The sequence below is a fragment of the Triturus cristatus genome, chromosome 7 (genome assembly GCF_964204655.1).
Source record: "Triturus cristatus chromosome 7, aTriCri1.1, whole genome shotgun sequence".
NCBI classification, from domain to species: domain Eukaryota; kingdom Metazoa; phylum Chordata; class Amphibia; order Caudata; family Salamandridae; genus Triturus; species Triturus cristatus.
In genome coordinates, this window is record NC_140590.1 from 118,123,900 (window position 1) to 118,142,089 (window position 18,190).

General features: G+C 43.6%; 1 protein-coding gene across 3 annotated transcripts in view; it reads right to left on the bottom strand.

Annotated features, from left to right (window-relative positions):
- Nucleotides 1-1,608: 1,608 nt before the first annotated feature.
- The window catches only part of LOC146808983 (sialic acid-binding Ig-like lectin 10), a 319,371-nt gene continuing 302,789 nt past the window's right edge, over nucleotides 1,609-18,190 (bottom strand). For all 3 annotated transcript variants that reach the window (XM_085615781.1, XM_085615779.1, XM_085615780.1), the window contains 3 exons: nucleotides 8,186-8,300; nucleotides 4,615-4,705; nucleotides 1,609-2,735 (listed from right to left, as the gene is read on the bottom strand). In XM_085615781.1, coding sequence (XP_085471907.1) covers nucleotides 2,358-2,735; nucleotides 4,615-4,705; nucleotides 8,186-8,300 — 584 coding nt within the window. In that variant the 3' untranslated portion in view covers nucleotides 1,609-2,357. The remainder of the gene's footprint in view (nucleotides 2,736-4,614; nucleotides 4,706-8,185; nucleotides 8,301-18,190) is intronic.

Genomic DNA, 18,190 nt, shown 5'->3' on the forward strand with positions numbered 1-18,190 from the left:
CTTGCCCTACAGGTTCATCATGCTGGAAAATTCCGGAGGTCGGACTTCCAGAGTTTGAACAGGTGTAGGCTGAAACCGAGGCCAGCGCACTCTCACCAAATCCGGCCTGGTGAAGAGCATCGAGGGACCTCACAAGAATACCCTCTGTAAAGTTTCCAAGACTGAATGTAGAAAAGGTGACCGGAACCAACTGCGAGAGCCAAGCCGCACACCTTACACCGCGAGCCGGCCTAGATCTCTGGTTCATCTTTCTGGAAAGCTCCAGCGGTCCGACTTCCATAGGTTTAACCCTGAGCTTGTTGCAAGGCAAGCCGGTGAACCCTCACCAAATCCAGACTGGCTGAGAGCTTCGAGTAAACCCAGGAAGAAAAGCTCCAGAAAATGTTCTAAGTATGAAGGTAAAACCTTTGACTGAGACCTACTGCGAGGGGAAACCGCACAGGGCTCTATCGCGATTGGACTGAAACTTTGACTTTGAGCCGGTTTAGCATGACCAGATGTTGCAATGGGAGATATTTATTGTGTGTAGTCTTATCCCCTTAACCGCGGAGTAAATTCCGCCGCGGTGTGGGTGATTTATTGCACAGGCAGGGCCGCGTCGGCCAACGGACGAGCGCAGCATTACCGAGGTACTGCTCGCGATGGCCGTTGGCCGACGCGCGCACGCGACGGGTTAATTATTTACTGAATTGGTGTTTTTAAATGCTTTACATAACTGCCTTTGAAGTAAAGCTTGCCTTCTTGCAGCCAAGCTACCAAGGGTTGAACATGGGAATCATTTTCCAAGACCTATTCTGAGCCCTGAACTATGTTAGTGGCCTTATTGCCATTGGGAGATATACATTTGCTCCTACTAATCATCCACTTCCCAACATCCGCTGATAAAGGCAGCCTTTGTTTTCAACAAGGCATGCAGTGCGTCTCTTCTCCCTAAGAAACTCTAGACTGCAAGTTGCTCTGTCTTCTATGATCTTCTTGTATAGCGCATAGAAGTAGACATTAGGGTGTTAGGTTTTATATGACATTTTAAAACATGCTAGAAATGTTCATTATATTCTCGTGATTTATAACATGGCTTCTGGCTGTTTTTATAATATTCTCTGCAGTTGTTTTAGATGTTCTGCGAAATAGATTATTCCTGTAGTTATAAGTACCTTTAAGTGAAAAGTGTTAATTGTTAGTACAGGTTGTGTGAGACATTGATAATAACAAAATAAGGTTTGTTGCTGTTTTCACGTTGCCCCTGACTTCTTCAGGGGATTGTTGGTGACCAAAAATCAATGAGAGTATCTCAGTTACATATTTATTAGCATTTTGCGGGGATAAAATAACCTGTCTTTCACATTCATCACTGGTGCATTGAACCAAGTTCTTCCTTGTCAGCCATGGGTGAGAAATCACAACTTTTAGGGTTACGCCTAAGTCGTTATTTTTGCAACAGATGAAAAAAAACAGTTTTTTAAAATCCCACTTCTGTAACCAAAGAAAGGCAAGGAAGTATTTTCTGTTGACGCACTTGAACTCTGAAACGGTCTAACTGTGATCATCAGGAAAATTGCAACCCTGACGCAGATGTTTTTTACAGTTATAATGATACCTCTTGCCTGCTTCCTGACTTGGTCCTTCCTTTCAATGATTAAGACTCTCATTGGTAGTTTGAGTACTCTATACATATACAGTTGCAGAACTAGGCATCTCTGCTTAAATGCACAGTATTTTTATAGCAAAGTGATTTAGAATCTTCAATGACTGCAAGAAATGACCATGTTGTAATCACAAGTAAACACAGAAGAAGGTCCCGCAAGGTCAGTCCATTAATTGCAAAAGAGACCACGGCTGCTACCACTCATTCGTTCTTTATCCACCTATCCTGACCATTGGTCAAAGAAGCTTACTTCCAAATTGATTCTCTGGTAATTCAGTATCCTTTTAAGGACTAGAGCCCAAGAGTTATCGGTCTATGGTGTTTGATGACTTAAAAGAAGGATTTTCACTCTTAGTCACCTTCACACTCCCACCTTCATCTAAGATGCTGTTATCCACTGGATACATGATTGAGAAACTCCAGACCCAACCACCAGCACAGAGATTCATCAATGAGCAAGCTTTACTACAGTTTAAGCAACACAGTCTATCATTGTTCCGGCAATTGAGAGTCAACGGATCATAATCCACATCATCCAGCTGATTCTCACTATCATAAGCAGTCTGTAGTATCACTGGGGCGAGACTCTTGCCAGCACTGCTCGAAAAGCATAGCAATACTGGACCGGGGATGAGTGCACAAAAAATCCTTCTTATTTCACTGAAAACATGGGAAACCTATAGTTTATTGAGTAATTAGGGACACCCATCAGCTAGTGCACTTTGACCTCTGAATACAAGGTCTCTTCTGGAGGTGGGATGGGCTTGCTTCCAGGCCTGTCCACTTTGACCTCTGAATACAAGGTCTCTTCTGGAGGTGGGATGGGCTTGCTTCCAGGCCTGTCCACTTTGACCTCTGAATACAAGGTCTCTTCAGGAGGTGGGATGGGCTTGCTTCCAGGCTTGTCCACTTTGACCCCTGAATACAAGGTCTCTTCTGGAGGTGGGATGGGCTTGCTTCCAGGCTTGACTCGGGAGAATTGCACTGACGCGTAATGAAGGTTGTCGTTACTGAAGTTTGTATACAAATCTTCTTCTTTAGAGTCCATTGCATTGGCACCAGAACATGGATTGTTTTTAGTCCTTGGACCCTATAGAGAATGCATACACAGGAAGATGAGTTAGTAAATTATGGGAAATATATATGTGCAACTAGAAAAGAAAAAAAGCTCCAGATCCAGGAGTCTCTCTCAACACTTTATTTTTTCAAACGTTTTTTGTAAATATAAAAGAGTGTATGACGCCTTGTAAATATTTTGTCAATTTCATTTGCATACAACTAGACTGCATTTATGACCATGTGTACATTAGACTGCAGTTATGACTTTTGCTTCATTTGTTTTTTCAGATGAATTCTGCATGAGGCTGCTTTTGTGTTAATCATCAGAAGGCTGGTAACCTCACTTCTTACATCATCCTAAAGAGCATAGACAAGGTCTGCAGTATCTGCATTTCACGACATGCTATTCCTTGTCCCGCCCATCAGCAGCTTTCTTCATTCCATTAAAGGCATCAAACCTATCTTGCACTATCATTGTAGTGAAGTTAAGCAATGAAAACAAATCTAACATTTGAAGTGTACATAAATGACACAAGATGTATCTTACATCTGAGAAGAGTTATAGCCTTTGTCCCCCACAAGATACACAACTCTAATGGGCTTAGTCACAAAAGACACAAGATGAGTCCTACGTCTGAATGTGAGAAAAGACGTGGTCTTGTCCCCACAGAGTACGCATCGCTAAATATTTGGGGCAAATCCAGGGCTGATGCAGAACAGCTTCTTATGGGAACATATGGAACAATGAGACCCTACTCACTTGAGGCTTTCATGTTCCCACACCAAGCAAAGAACCAATTCCAGTCAAAACAAGTCTTCTCTCTTCTTTAACAAACAACCTTGTCACAATGGAAACCCAACTTCAGATCTTCTGCTTGAAGAAAACCCCTCTTGCTCCTCACTCCTGGTCCCAAACCATCAATGGTAAGCTGCGTGGAGATTCAGATTGTGTTATTTTGTTTTCTGTGTGGAGGCGCTTCCAGCTCAGTCATGGAAGAGTAACATGGGAACCAAACATAATGAGTTGACATGGAAGACTTGTTACTTCCAAATGTAATGTTACAAGGAAACTTACTGACCATGCCTTGATTCAATTTGATATTACAATTGCTAATAAACCCGCTATCTCGGCTGCCAGCACTAATCTTACTCAATACCTTTCTGGTCTAAAATTAGGATTGATGAGGCCATCTTGAAATGTAAACAGCTGTTGCCCTTGGTTCTACCAATTATTCTCTCAGTGGAGCTTTCTTCAGCATTTAACAGCTATCCACTATTTTTGAACAGACTATGCCTCCTCTTAATAAAAGTAAATCTACTAATGGAGGTGTAACTCGGTGGTATACCGCGTTATTGAGGGTGGTGAGACTTCTGACTAGACGCATCTTTTAGACGTGATTGAACCGATTTGTTTCCAACAGCGAAGCCGACACACTACTGTTCCGCCTCTCATATGTAGATTTACACAGAGCACACAAATTTAAATCATATTCCAAGAATCACACCCTCACAGTTTTCCCATGATAAATTTCAGCAGCTCAAACCTGATGAAATTTAGCTGGGTAAAGACCCTGAAAAAAATGGCAAATTAGGCAGAATTTAGTGTGTTAAAAAACCGCATGTTATGCCTCATTTCTCTGTTGAAAACTCGGAATAAGAGGTATTTATACCATGTGGTAAATACCTCAACCTAAGGTAATAGTATTTACTACATGTAGTAAATAGTTCACGCTATTCCAACAAACTTGTAAGGAACTACCTTCTAATTACCCCTTATAAATATTTTATCAATTTCATTGGCATACAATTAGACTACATTTATGCTCATGTGTTCGTTAGGCTGCAGTTAGGACCATGACTTTATTTATTTCAAGTGTCTCATCCATTATACCTTTAAAACAACCACATACCTTTGGGGTCTTTTTAACTACACTGTAGATCGGGATAACATCACCCACAGGTTCTTTTTCATCACTGGCTTTTTCATTGTTACACCTTGTCCTGCATTAAAAAAAAAAAGTACTGATATTTGCAATGTCCACAACAATTTGATTAATTACAAGCAAATGGCCCTCCTCTTTGAATGAATCTTGCCCAGGATGCGGTGCCGATCAAGAGGATGAACTCCACATACTCTTTTTTTGTCCTGCTTATAGTAAAGCCAGGAAGTCTTGGCTAGTACCTTTATGTAAGTACTTGGGCTTTGACAAATGCTCGGTTGCTATGCGAATTCTTAAGACCGACACCTCAGGGCATATCGTCTTTGCACTATCGAAGTTTCTGATAGCTATGTGGTCGAAGAAATGGTTCATAATTGCGAATAGTAGCCAGGGGTGACTGTATATTTTTGTTTTTATGGGATTTTATTGTATATTATGAATTGACAATTGTATATTATGTGTTGCACTGTCTGTTTTAACTTGTAAATCTTTTATGGCTGAAATAACGTCGAAATAAAGATCAAATGAATGAATGAATGATTAATTTGTAATTTTTAGAGACGGACTTGTAAAAAGTATCTGCATCATGAAATTATGAATGAATCTCGATAAATGTCGGTGTGAACATTAAGCAGGTTCTAAGTGTGCATGCATGAATGTTCGCCTGCACAATCATGAGCGTTTGTGTTCATGTATGCACGTTTCACCGAAATTAGTTAGAGTTGGAGTGAACATAGAACAGGATGAAATACACTGCACAGGGATTGTACGGGCATGCATTCATGTAAATTAAATGCGCAAAAGTATGATGCTTTGCATGGAGAAACATGAAGGTTTAACTGCACACACACTTATGTTATGTACTCACGTGCATCATATCATGCAAATGCTTGAAAGTTTCAATGCACATGCACAAGAGTTTCAATGATCAGTTCAGCCGCCATCCAGGCCAGAGCTATCATCAACCTCTCCCTAACGTGGGGCCTTATCCCAGAAGATCTCAAAACTGTTAACATAAGAACTACATTCAGAAAACTCAGGCCTCCAACCCAACGCTCTCTTGTAAGAACGGCCAGCACCGCAGGCTGCCTGCACATGCATATCAGCTTGCTCAGAAGAGAAGAATCTTCTCTCCAGTACCCACGCAGCATCCCTCACTGCCAGCAGCACAGAATCAGTAAAATGGGACTACGCCAAGCTTCCAGTGGCCTTCAATTCAGTAGCACGCGTCTGTCATGTGTCAGCACAGGGAGCCTAACTGACCTCTTATTGGACATTAATCCTACTCCTGCTTGTGAATCTTTCTTTGACATCCTTCCAGGTCCCATCCCATTGTATTGTTTTCTAAAACGGAGGTATGGGGGTATTGCAGTTGAATAGTTTCTGTATGAGATGAGGTGCGCACTTCTTGGATATCATATCCCTAATTCTATCATTCTGTCATCTTGTACATTCCACTCTGTCCTTTTATCTAAACATTGCAGTAGTACAACAAGGATTTACTGCCACTCTCATTCATTAACATATAGCTTAGACCACTAAAATAGCTGAACTCCTCCTACAAACACATCTTCTACAACCATGCTGCTGAGACACAAGTTATGGTAAAACCTCAAGCATTAGATTCCTCTCTTATGGTCCTATGGCTCCTACAGGCGGATCACTGACTGTGATCAAACTGCCTAAAACTAAATACATCAGACATTGAGTTAATAGTTTGTGGTAAATGGACATCCTAACACTCGTCTACCCTCTGTTTGGCCTGCATCGCACCCCACTGATTTCAAGTAAGGAATCTATTGAGCTCATGGGCACAACACAGTCCTATCCAACTATTTAAGTACATCAAGTTACAAAGTGATCCTTTAATATGACGAGATGCGTAAATCAAATCTTCCCTTACTAAACCATCAGCAGCAGCATAGTGGTTTCCTGACCAGGGGACACCAGCGGTGTACACCGCAGGGAATGCAACCAAGTGATGAAGAAGCTACAGAGAATCCAGGGACTCATTTACAAAAAACATAGTGCAGGGCAGCGTTGCATGTCTTTTTGCTGCGCTAATTTGAAAGGTCAGGAGTGCACTGTATTTACGAGATACGGCGCATTCCTGTCCTTTCTGCCTGTGCCACCACGCAATTTGGTGCCTAGTGCCAACACAAGCACAAGGTTCTCTGCGTTGTTGGCAGGATCGTTTTTGCACAGGAAGGGGCACCTTCCTGCATAAAAAACAATCCATGGAGGAGTTTTCCTTGTTTTATGTGTAGCACACATGGAAAGACGAAAAAACGAGGAGGAATGAAACATTTCTCCTTGTAACGTCTGCTCTGGGGAGGTATAAGGTTTAGGCGCTGCTCCAGGTTTATGTGACTTCGTACATCTGGGGCAGCGTCAAAATGCAAGGGTGTTGAGTGGGAACACCCACCACAATGCCCATGGAACACCTCCTTGACGCAGACTAAGGCAATGCATCGATTTGCGCTGCCTTGCCTTACTCCATATCTATGAGATCATGCAATGCCATGCACGGTGGCCTTGCGTAGCCTTATAGAGAGGCCTGCGCAACCAGAGCGTCAAAAAAAGTGATGCTCCAGCGGCGAGGGACTCTTGTGAATAAGCACCCCGTAGATCAGCTGCCAACTGACATCAAGTCACACATTTCATCTGCATTCCAGTCTCTACACTGGCTGCCGGTGGCAAGATGTATAAGGTCCTAAGCTCTCGGCTTCACGACTCCCACCTATCTGTCGCAAAAATAAGGACGTTTAGCAACCTTGCGCTCTTTGATTTTGGTTTACTCAACTCCTATCTGTCCTCTCTATTAATAAATCTTGCAGTGGCGAGCACACCATTTCAGTCCAAACAGGTAAGGTATGGAAACTCTATTTACAACCATGTCAAAATGAAATCCACAAATGCGACTATATTGACCCTATTCCACATGATTTAATGCATATGAACAAGGAATCTTTTATACTTGCCTAGTGTATTGCATAATTAATTGTAAACTCTACTATATAAGTTTGGAAGGAGATTAATAGGCAATTGTTTGCATATGTATGAGCGTGTGTGAACTCATGCATGACTAAAATGTAAAGGGTGTGAATGCACATGCTCGACTGTTTATAGGAGCATTCATGAAAGCTGGGATGCACATCGACACTGGTGTGCATGTATATGTCTAATAGCAAAGGGGTTTGAATGAACATAAATGAAGATACATATGCACATGTATGCAAAGTTAGGGTTTCCACTTTTATGAGAGCTTGATTAAAATGAGGTGAGTGATGATGTTTGCAGTTTCTAAGTGCACAGGATTGGGCAGCCTGAGGGTGCATGTGTGGATGCATGAGGTATTGAATACACATGCATGAGAGTGTGCTCGCACATATAACACTTTAGAACAACAGAGTGGTAGGAAATGGCCCAGGCTTAGCGTGGAAACTGCCTACTGGGACAGGAATACAGTTTTACTGATTTAGTCACATGATTGGATAATACAAAGATGGATTTTAGAAAACGTTTTGCCAGATGAACTTACCTTCTGACCTTGTATATCACCCCCCAAGCCAACAAGCACACTCCAGCCAGGACAACGACACCTGCGACTGCTCCCCCTATCATGGGCATAAGTGGCAGGTTTATAGATTCCATATCTGAAAGGAGAAAGAAAGATTTCTATTTAATGCATATCCTTATTTACAAACCACCTCAAGAACCTTGGTGAGTAGCCACATGCACAGCGCCCATGACACAAACAAGGCTCTTCTTCATGAAACAGGAATAGCGTGAATGGGGACAGTGCACAGCTAGAAATGTAGCAGGAAAGAAAAAGAATAAAACTGGTAGGAATAAGTAGTGGAATAAAAGGTACAGGAGATAAAAAGTGGAGGAAAGAGAACTGAGAGTGTAAGACTTGTCAGACTTAGGGTGGTCTTGCCCCTGACTTTTTGCCCTCCTCCTCCAGATTTCTGGCCTCGTATTTGCAGGTATTAGGACTCTGAGCACTTTACCACTGCTAACCAGTGCCAAATTGTATGCTCTCTAACCTTTAGCTTACTTATAGTTCTCTAGTAAAGTCCACTACATATGTCAGGCCTGTAAATTAAATGCTACTAGTGGGCCTGCATGACTCCTTGTGCCACCCACTTAAGTAGCCCCTTTATACATGGCTCGGACCTGCCATCCCAGAGTCTGTGTGTGCAGTTTTAAGCTGCCAAATTGACCTGATAAAAGAAACTTTTTGCCAGGCCTAATCCTTCCTTTCTAATATATATAAGACAGAGGGCAGGGTGCAGTGTATTTAAAAAGCAGGGCATTTACTTTTAAGTCTTACATGCCTATCTAGTGAAAAACTCTTAAATTTGTTACTCACTACTGCAAGGCCAATATCTCCAATAGGATAACATTGGGATGACCTTAATTCATTTCATAAGGGTAATTACCAAACGGGAAGATTTAACTGGGTCAAGTTCGTACCTTTGGAATACTAATTTAAAACCCTAACTTATGGTGGAGTCAGATTTTAAAGTACAAATCGGACAATTCCACTTTTAGAAAACTGCCATTTTCTTGCTTTAGGGCCTGAATACGACTTTGACGGCCCTCCTACGGAGCACCATACCAGTGCTCCGCAGGAGGACTGCCGAAGTTGTTCTCATATCGCCTGCCGGATCCTGATTAAAATCCTTGGCGTGCGGACAGTGCTGCAGTGGTCCCACAGCAATGCCTGTCCAAGACTCATACAGAGAGCCTTTGACAGGCAACGCCATGGGACCACTGCAGCACGTTCCTGCACGGGAAGAAATGCACCATGTTGTGCGTTGCTTCCTGTGCAGTAACTGGGGTGCAATACCTATAAGGGCTCCCTGAATAGCCTCTCCACTACTCTTTCCATGGTGGGATCCACGCCATTGAAATGATGGCAGGGAGGCAACTCTTAATATGCTCGGTGGTGCTGCAGCGACACTGCCAGCATATTATTGCCTCTGACCGCTGAGCCACCGCCACGGAATCATGATCCCCGAGGGGTGCAGGAGTCCTGTGGATGTCCAACTGCTGCACTTATAATGCGGTGGGTGGCGCCACAATGTAGCAGTGGTTGGACCTCCACAAAGGGATTGGCGGTCCAGTGGACAGCGGAACTCGTAATCCGGCCCTTAGCAATTCGGTGCCTGCGGCCTGTCTCTGGTCACAACTAGATGTTGTTGACAAATGGGGAATGTGTATTCCCCCTAGACAGCCACACACAATGGAAGCTTAGGTGCGGATGAATGTGCCATCACTGACAGGATGGGTGGGAGGAGCTGGACTCAGCCTCACATGAACCTGAATAGGCTGTGTCCTGGCCCCACACAAAGGGCTTCCTACCCTCTTAGTCTGGAGCCACGGCTGGCAGGGTATCTGTGCACTTCAAAAGCTTGCCTTTAGAATTTTCTTCCACTACAAAGGCACTACTGGGTATAAAAGAAGGACCTCAGACACCACCACCCTTATGGACCTGTGGATACTCTTCCAAGAAGAAGAACTGCTGTGCTACTAAAGGACTGCTTTGCTGTGCTGACCTGCTGGCCTGTTGCCCTCCTGGCTGAGTGATAAGGACTGGATATGCATTTCTTGACCCCAAAATCCAGAGTGAATCCAAATGCTTGTTGGATGGCCTACTGATCTGAAGCCTCTGGGAGATAACTGGCGTCCCTTCCAACCCCCTTCACCTGGACTCTGCCATCTGGGAATCTACCCTGCCAAGTGGTGCCACCACAGTCCTAGCTCTTGGAAGTGAGCCTACGGTGCTAGTCTGCAGCTACGGCTGAGCTGCGCATCCCCGAGCAGAACCAATGCATCTCCTCAGCTGAGCAGTGCATCCTGAGCAGAATCTCTGCATCATTGCTGCTGTGTGGATTGGGCCCATCACAAAAGACTCGCATTGCCTCAGCAACCCATATTTAAGGGCCAGCTCTTCGCCTTCAGAACTGCCATTTTGCAACACTTTTCCCTGCATAGCTGCTCATCTCTCTCATCCAAGGCAGCCTCGATGGCGATGCCAAGACTCTGCATCACAGCTTTACCACTCATCGGACCCGGCTTATCGCCTCAGCAGCGCAACGCACTCCCAACTCTGGCCTTTGCATCGCAAAGTCAATGGGATCCTTGACATCGACAAACAGGACCTCGTACTACAGCCTCACCACATCTCGAAACCGATGCATTGTCTTGGCTGGGTAACACATCTTTTATGCAGATCCATGCAACACTCCACAACCAGAATTTAAACCAGGATCAGCAGGCCTAACTAGGTATCTGTATCCGGCCCCTGCTCCATCACTGTTGGCCTTAACATGTGACATTATCTGGGTCCACCAGGATTAGATAATCCCCAATACCGCTTTGTGCTTTTGGGTGCTATTTTTTACCAGAACATTTAAAATTCCATTACTCCAGTTCCTCCTATTGGATGTTTGTTGTGTTGGTCTTGTTTTATTTATTAAAACTTACTCTATTTTTCTAAACCTGTTGTGGTGTGTTTTCACTGCTTTACTGTTTGAAGTGTTGCACAAATACTTTACAGATTGCCACTCAGCAAACCTGACTGGTCAGTGCAATGCTATCAGAGGGTGAGCACAGGTTAATTTAGGGTTTGCCTGCTCTTTACCCTGACTAGGTTTGTGGTTGTTGCTTGACCAGGGCTAACACTCCAATCAACCAACAGTCCAATTTCTAACAGAGAGTGATTGCTTTCTTTGTTGTTTTATTTCTGATTCTTATGAATAACAGATGCCCATATGTATAGCCTGCTTGGGACTGTTTTTTGCTACTTCACCTACAACTCCATTGAGGTGGATCTGTGTTGGAAAGTGGATTATTAGTAGGGGAACATTTTTATCTGCCATTGGCAATAAGGCCACTAACAGGGTAAAGGGCTCAGAATATATCTTAGAACATTATTCCCATGCACAACCCTTGGTAGATTGGCTACGAGCAGGCAGGCTTAACTGCAAAGACAGGTATGTAGAGCATTCAAAAACACCCATTCAGAAAATATTTAAGACATAACACAAAATCACAAAATAAAAATCCAACACCAATTTGTATAAATAGGAAATATTTGTATATTTTAAATGACACGAAAAACGAAAAAATCCACTGTAGGGAACCAGAGATATGCATATTTAAAGATTAGTCACTTTCTAGTGCTTAGAAACCAACAATGCCCCTTTTGGTCATTTCGTTGCCTCTGACAGGGATACATTCACAATTAGCAATTGTTATGGACGATCTCTCACCAGTCTTGTGCAGCCCCCTCCATCCAGGCTGTACCTGTTAGAACTCCTTCCTGAAGATCTTCTTGCGGGCCCAAAGTGCCCAACACAAGCCAAGGCTCTGGAATCTCCAAGAGGGTCCTTGAAAAGTATAAGACTTCAATTCCCACAATCCACTTGGACAAAACCCTTGCAAATCCACTGGTAGTTCTCCAGGTTGAGGATTCTTGGTGGTGATGTTCCAGGTGAGCTCTGTTAACCTGTAGCTTGCAGGGAGACCACTCTTTAGTCCTTTTTACAGCATAGTAATCCACAGGCTGTAGTTTCAGATGGTGTAGAAGGTGCAGCCTTCAGAGTGCAGGCCTTAGGGAATGCATATCAAACTTCCAGCATGGCCCGTCTTGGGAGCATATTATCAAGCAAGGCGTTACCATTATCGCCGCTTTAGCGGAAGAAAACTGCCGCTAAATTGGCGATAATGGACTTGATAATATGCTCTATGGAATTCCAATTGAATCCCATGTTAGATGTCCTTCACATCTAACATGGGCTTCAATTGGAATTCCATAGAGCATATTAACAAGCCCATTATCGACGTTTTAGCGGCAGTTTTCTGCCGCTAAAACGGCGATAATTTTATCGCCTGTCTTGATAATATGCCCCTTGCTTTCTTAAGTTTCTAGCAGCAGATCTGAGGGGTTCTGCCCTTCTCAGATACTTATTCCAACTTTTATGGGTCAAGCAGGAGGTCACTCCTATCCAATGGGCTGTAGGATGCCACCCAAAGGTCTGATCACTTCCTGCAGAGTGTGGCACTATTTTGTTCCAGAGTGCACCAATCCTTTATAATTCATAGTGGCTGATATTCCAGCAGGGAAAGAGGAGCTGGCTAAGCACACCCCTAGGATGGCTAATCTCCAAAGTCTCACCTCCTTGCATTGGCTCATTCCTTCCTTAATCCTAGCATCTGGCTGGAGTTCACAAGGGTAAAGTTGTAAATGACACTGGGGTCCTCCCTTTTCCTTGAAGTCTATTGTTTACGACTCCTCCCCCTGCTCTGGCATTCCTATGCAGCAGGACCCTGCCCTCCCAGCAAAGCAGTTCAACTCTAGGGGCTCTTTATCACCTCTTCAAAGATGCCTGGCTAATCCCCTTAACTCTGACCAATCAGGAAAGACCACTGGAATGTTGAATTTGGACTTACAAACAAGAAAGTCTTATAACTTCTTGTATACACATTTTAGGAGAAATTCAAAAATATCATAATGTTAGCTTTATGGGAAGTCTTTAAATGGTACTTTTGGCCTTCTCGTATCAAGAGTTATTAGTTAGTAACTTTCTCCCATGTTAACCTATGTGGCAAAGGGTTTGCAATGGGAAAAATGGCTTTTCCAGCACCAGGGCTTATAAAAACATATTTTACAAGTACTCTGCCTCTATCTACAGGACCCCCACCCCTGGTATACCTAGGGGAGATTTTAGGGGTTCTGATTATGCAGAAATATTGCAGATCCTCCCTCCCCAGTGCTCCTACCACCAAAGTCCATTTTGGGTAGCACTTTATCACAATGTGGGGAGTGAAATGTGCAATTTCACTTTACCCAGGGCATATAAAACTCAGTTGATAAGGGTCCACCTTATAGATACCTGACCCCCCACCCCTGGGACACCCAGGGGAGACCCTGGGGGTACCTGATATGACCAAACATTGTAGGTTATCCATTTTAAGTGCCCCAAACACAAACTTCGAGGTTGGGCACAATTTCCAGGAGACCTGCAGCACTGGGCTACTTTTAAACTGACCTCAGGTTCAGCAGTGCCCACATGCAAGTGCAGAAAAGGGCTGCTGGCCTCTAAACTACCATGTCCTATTATATACCAGGGGCTGAGAGGTAGTTTCAATCCCCCTGCCCTATTATATACTAGGGGCCTATAGGGGAGGTCATGCCAATCACCATACCATTTTGTACCCTAGTGTATGTAGGTGTTTTAACTGTATTCTAATGTGTATCTTTTAGCATAGCACTGGCCCTGGGACTGGTTAGCAGAGCCCAGGGTCAGTCAGAGTCAGTTACCACCAGTACCAGTCAGCAAAAAGTTGGGGGGGTGCCCAGGGCACAGGATGACTTTGCAACAATCTGTAATTGCAAGGATTTGGAGTCAGATGTGGAGGGATCTGTCAGGTCACAGGATGATGAGCTTGCACAGAAATATTTCCCAGTCAACATCTAGTAAAAACTCGAGAGTTATCATCTAAGTAATTGAAAAGAGGGAACATGCTGGCAGGTATGGACTGCCAGGATCATGCAGCCTAGATTGCTGCTAACTTCTGACTCCAAACCACAATCATGCTTTCCCTGCATTCTAACTGCTGTTCCAACAATGAGCCTCGTGCGATTCTTACACTGCATAGTGCAAAAACATTGTAGATCAAGACGAAAAGTTCACAGGGTCAATAGAATAATGAATAAAATAATTATGTTCATAATGAGTCAATATATACGAGAGATAGATTATTGGGTGTTCTGGACCAACATATTCATATGATTGAGCCACACCCACAGTACGATCTGAGAGGGAAGACCTATTCCATGCCCTTGACGGCTGCTCTTTAGTGGAGCTCTGCTCGTGGGTGCTTTTCACGGGCGGGCTATGCGAAATCCGATCCTGAGACTGAATTCTGAGAGAGGAGCGGTGACGTTGAGAGCTCAAATGTCCTTTCCTTCTGGGGACCTGCCTGATAAGCTGCCTCCTGGATGAAAATACCTGTAGTCACGAGGATGGGACGACGTGGTGATGTGCGCACATGACAGAGTGCACTCCCTGAAATGGACCGGAGGGCGGATACCTAGAGCAGAAGAAATACTGGAACCCGCCATATTAATTACTGGTACCAAACGAAATGAGCACATCTCCCCAGTCCTTAAGTCTCTTAAATGGTTTCCCTACGAAGCCTGAATCCAGTTAAAGATTATTGTTCTAGCGCACAAAGCCTTGCATGACAACACACCCAGGTACCTAGCACAAAAGCTTGAATTATCATGTGGTGAGAGAGCTTCAAGAAGCGCTAACAACTTCCTCCTGAAACCACGTATCATGAATAAAAAGAGTACTTGTTGTCGTGCTTTTTCAGGTGCTGCACCAAAGATCTGGAACTCTCTTCCGTCTGATTTACGCAGAATATCATCAATAACTGCTTTCAAACTTGAAGCCAAAAGATTCCTAATGAACAAATTCTTACCTTAATTTGGGCGATGTGCATTTGCGCGCAACCTCTGATCCTACAACAGATGTTGATTGACTCCTTTTTTACCATCCTGTGTTTCTGCTCTCTGCCCCTTCGGATGTAAGGCTTGCCCCCCGTAGCATCCTGTTATTGCCCTGTTTATTTCACTACTTGCTGTGTACTACCTGTTTGTGATTATTGTGACTTGAATTGTTTGGTATTCTTATCTGATATCATTACTGGAGATGTATTCTCCCTCCCTTCTGTTGTGTATCACTTGTAGTGATTTCTTTTTTTTTTTCTCTTGTATGACTAATACTGGTTGGCATTCGTACTTGATATCGTTACTGGAATAGTATTCTCCCTTCCTTCCTTTTGTATAGCGATCTGATAACCCTCGGGATCAGGTTCGCGCTATATAAAACTTTATAAAATAAAAATAAAATAAAAATAAATAAAAATATTGGATTGAGGAGGTCACGCCATGATGAGGCGAGCTCTTTGACCAGGAACTGCTGAGTACTGGGAATGATCGTGGGGAAATACTACCATGTTCTGGCGAGAAGTGCTCACATCACTCCCTTCTAAAATCTCATTGTCACAAAGCAGCTCTTTCCCCCACCTCTATCATCCATCTTTTGGCTAAGCTTTCCAGTGCTGACAAATAGGCATTCTTCAATATTCCGCAGAAACATGTCGAGAATGCACTTTAATAAGCCTTTCTTTTGTAGGTAGCTCGGCTAAAGGGACAGAGAAAAATCTAGAATCTGCTGAAAGTATGGTTTTTGCAATCCTGATAAGAGTCACCATTCTTTTGAGTTACAAAATGCTAATCGGCAAATGATGTGCAGCCCCCTCCCCTGTCCGCTCTGCTTACCCCTGCTCATGGTATACTCTGGAGAAGGGATTCCACTACTTCGAGACCCACTGAGAGCACACAGGCAGGAGACTGATGTCTCTACTCAACCTGCTAAATCTATTGGTTCTCTTTCCTTAGACACCATACACACCTATCACTGCCAGACATTTGAGCATCCTTATTTATTTCTTTTCTCAAGCACTACTCCTATTGAGACACTCAGAGAAATCCCCCCCACGTGAGAAGGAAGACCTTGCCATGGGTCACTTAATATTAAGAAAATTAAAACTCCTCTCCCAGTTTGACCAAAAAAACCTGGTATTGCTCTCATACAAGACTCTCATCTTTCCAAAATGGAATCTGAAAATTAAAAAGAGACTGGATAGTTGAGCAATATCCTCCACTGAATATGACATTCTAACCCTGCAGGGTTGTCTGGCACACTCCTTGAAGAACGGAGCTTGCATTTGTATCCACAAGAATCTTGTGGTGAGAATTCAACATACAAGGACAGATCTGATGGGTCGCTTTGTTTTTGTCAGACTGACATTCTAGGATGTTAACCTTGTTGTAGGATTAGTGTATGCACCTACTGACCCTAAACAGGACTTCTTCTTCCGTCTTTCCCAACTTTTTCCTGTGTTTGGCCGGACGAACATAATAGCAGGCAGAGATTGGAATAGTTGAGATGGATTCTGTTCTGGATAGAATGGGCCTTCTCGTTGGTTTGCATGAGGACTAAAGGAGTGTACTACAAGAGGCAAACTTTGTTAGGTCCGTGTTAGACCCTTGGCGATTGTATCATCCCACAACCGGGGTCTATACTTATCTACTGTGCATGATACAGAACTAAGGGGCATATTATCAAGGACGGCATTAAAATTATCGCCGGTTTGATAATGGGCTTGATAATATGCCCTGGAGAATATGTTATGTTATATAATTTTTATAAAGCGCACAGATGCCGCAGCCAAGAGGCGTCCCGGCGCTAAAGAGATGGTGACAAACACAACATACATTGAGAAGACCAGATCAGCAGAGAGTTAGACTGTGGAGAATAGGAAGGTTTTCAATGCCTTCCTAAACAGGAGCAGATCGGGAATAGAACGGAGTGAGGTAGGCAAAGTGTTCCAGAGAGAGGCCGCCAACACTACAAAAGAGCGTCCGCCTATTCTTGTTCTTTTGTAGCATGGGACAATGGCAAGATTTTGCCCTGATGACCGGAGAGCTCTGAAAGGGATATAATAAGAAATAGTCTGGGCAAGGATAGGATTTTAAAAGTCAGGCAGAGAGCCTTAAACTTGATCCTTTGCCCTACTGGCAGCCAAGCCCATGTTCAAACCAGAAAATGGACTTCTATTGAAATTCTCAAGGGCATATTATCAATCCCATTATCACCGCTTTAGCGTCAGTTTTCTGCCGCTAAACTGGCGATAATTTTTAACGCCGTCCTTGATAATAGGCCCCCAAGAGTGGACTTTATTCTTGTGAGCAATAACCCACTAACCAGAGTCTGCAAATATGGTATAAGTGTCCTCAGCGTCTCAGATCATGTGTCAATATATACAATATGAGGTGGAAGATTTATCATTATTTAAGGCAGTGCAGCAAGCCACCTCGCTGTGCTTCATAGCACTAATGCAGGCACCCTTGCGCCGTCTGGCAAGGGTGCTTGTGTTTCAAACAAGATTGTCTTTGTGCAGGAAGAGATGCCTTCTGAACAAAAACAATAATCTGAGGTGTTTTCCGCTTTCTATGTGGGACGCAGAATGCAGCACACATTGAAAGAGTAAAAAACGAAGAGAAATAAAGATATTTCTCCATTCTACACCTCCCCTGGGAAGGCACAGCATTTTAACATATTCCCAGGTCTACTACTAATGGCAAATCTGGGAATGCACCAAAATCCAAGGGTAGATTTGGTACGAACACCCACGCTCCAGCCATGCAGCAATTTGCACTGTGTTGCATTACTCTAGATGTATCTAGTCGCTCAGGGCCACTCAAGGTGGCCTTGTGTGGCTTGATAAATCTGACTTTGTAGTTGCGCTGCCCTTGTACTATTTGCTTTACCATTGCAGAGACGGCCCTACTCCGTACTAAAGGGGAGGCCTACAATCATGGGGAGACAGACGGAAGACTGCTGCTTTGCAACTGAATTAAAAGGAGGAAAGGGCACATATCCCTGCAATATGTGGTCCT